The sequence below is a fragment of the Sabethes cyaneus genome, chromosome 3 (genome assembly GCF_943734655.1).
Source record: "Sabethes cyaneus chromosome 3, idSabCyanKW18_F2, whole genome shotgun sequence".
Lineage (NCBI taxonomy): Eukaryota > Metazoa > Arthropoda > Insecta > Diptera > Culicidae > Sabethes > Sabethes cyaneus.
Genome location: NC_071355.1, coordinates 137,877,258 through 137,879,293, shown reverse-complemented (window position 1 = coordinate 137,879,293; position 2,036 = coordinate 137,877,258). Strand labels below are relative to the sequence as shown.

The 2,036-nt window shown below is 40.1% G+C and overlaps 1 protein-coding gene across 1 annotated transcript; it reads left to right on the top strand.

Moving 5' to 3' along the window:
* The first annotated feature begins 298 nt into the window (after window positions 1-298).
* On the top strand, window positions 299-1,675 carry LOC128743754 (F-box/LRR-repeat protein 14). Its single transcript, XM_053840414.1, has one exon. It carries the CDS (start codon window positions 299-301, stop codon window positions 1,673-1,675), a length of 1,377 nt encoding a protein of 458 aa, XP_053696389.1.
* The last annotated feature ends 361 nt before the right edge of the window (window positions 1,676-2,036 follow it).

Sequence of the window (2,036 nt, the reverse complement as noted above, 5' to 3'; positions counted from 1 at the left end):
CAAGAAGAACTACACAAAACACACTGAAATAACAACGATACATTTTATATTTACAAAGTTTCCAATTGATGCTAAAATAAGTGAAAGAAGAAAATTTGTACGTAAAGGAATTCAGCAATTTGCGTGAAGAATAAGAAATGCGAAGCTTTTATGAATGTGCATCGGCCCAGTTGGTTTGATCGAACGAGGATCTGTGTAAAATAGTGAATCAGCAGCTTCATATGGTGAAATGAATAAAAAGCACTGAAGTGAAAAGGACAATTCGCATTTTCCATTGCATAAAATACCGCACGAAAATATGATGATGGAGGAAGCGAATTACATGCTGACTGAAATCCCTGGTGGATATATTTCCCACCGACCACATGCAATACACCGCTTTGCACCGTATCCGTTACATCAGCCGCATCTGCAGCCTGCGCCGATATACATCCACACGCAGCCGAGGGTGGTGAATCGACCAAAATCGCCTCCCACGCCCCCGGCACCGGAAGGAACACACATTGGACATCTGTATCCGGAGATTCTAGCCATCATATTCGAAAAGCTCAGTGTAAAGGATCGTGGCAGAGCAGCACAAGTGTGCACGGTGTGGCGTGATGCGGCATATTCCAAAAGCTGTTGGAGGGGGGTGGAAGCTAACCTTCATTTATTGCGACGCTCTCCTAGTTTATTTACATCGCTGGTCAGGCGAGGTATCAAGAAGGTGCAAGTGCTCTCAATCAAAAAATCTGTGAAAGATGTAGTTGTTGGAATACCAAATCTAGAGTCGTTAAATCTTAGTGGATGCTACAGTATGACCGACGTAGCAATGTACTATTCATTCTCTACGGATCTACCAAATCTTAGGCTACTTGATCTTTCACTGTGCAAACAAGTTACCGATTCCAGTCTTGGTCTTATTGCCCAACATTTGAAAAATATTGAAGTGCTCGAATTGGGAGGATGTTGCAATATAACTAGTACCGGCCTGCTGTTAATAGCCTTGGGATTGAAAAAATTGAAACGTCTAAACCTTCGTTCATGCTGGAATATATCCGATCAAGGTATAGGTCATTTGGCCGGGCTCAGCATAGAAACTGCTAGTGGTATTCCGGAGCTAGAATACTTAGGTCTTCAAGACTGCCAGAGACTGTCAGATGAAGCCTTACGCCATATTGCACAAGGGTTAGTCTCACTAAAGAGTATTAATCTAAGTTTCTGTGTATGCGTAACCGACAGCGGTTTGAAACATTTGGCGAAAATGCCCAAACTGGAAGAGTTAAATCTGAGGGCCTGTGATAATATATCGGATATTGGGATGGCATATCTGACCGAAGGTGGCAGTTCCATTTCTTCATTGGATGTCAGTTTTTGTGATAAAATAGCAGACCAGGCACTGACACATATCTCGCAGGGATTGTTCCATCTAAAATCTCTTAGTCTCAGCGCGTGTCAAATAACTGACGAAGGACTGGCTAAAATCGCAAAGTCACTTCATGATCTGGAAACGTTAAATATTGGCCAGTGCAGTCGCGTTACAGACAAAGGATTGGAAGTGTTAGCCGAGGAGCTTAACAATTTACGTGCCATCGATCTATACGGCTGCACTCGCTTGTCGCCGATTGGATTAAATAAAATTTACAAACTTCCGAGACTGTCTAAAGTTAATTTAGGATTATGGCATGTCAGGTGATGCGTTATTATTCTATTGCAAATTAATTGTTAAATTTTAGTTTCTTTTAATTGAAATTGTAATTAGATATGCGATAGTATTCTCTGTTACAGGGACTGTAGTTGTAAATCGTAGGAAAAAATTGTCTCAAAATTCACAATTTAGAAAAAAGAAAATTTTGGGCTAGAATGTAACAAACATATTCAGTAAATACTCTCTGTCGTCCATTCTTGTGAGGGTTGAATACAGCCACTGCTATAAACAGGATTTAAAATATTTGCTATGTTAGCAGAAAAATTTAAAACATTCTGTAAATATCAAAGAAACTAAAAGCTCCCAATAAAAATGAAAAGGCTAAATAAACAATGCCATGCTGGAAAAT

Coding starts and splice junctions, on each gene's coding strand:
- LOC128743754 (XM_053840414.1), top strand. CDS start 299: ATGATGATGGAGGAAGCGAATTACATGCTGACTGAAATCCCTGGTGGA.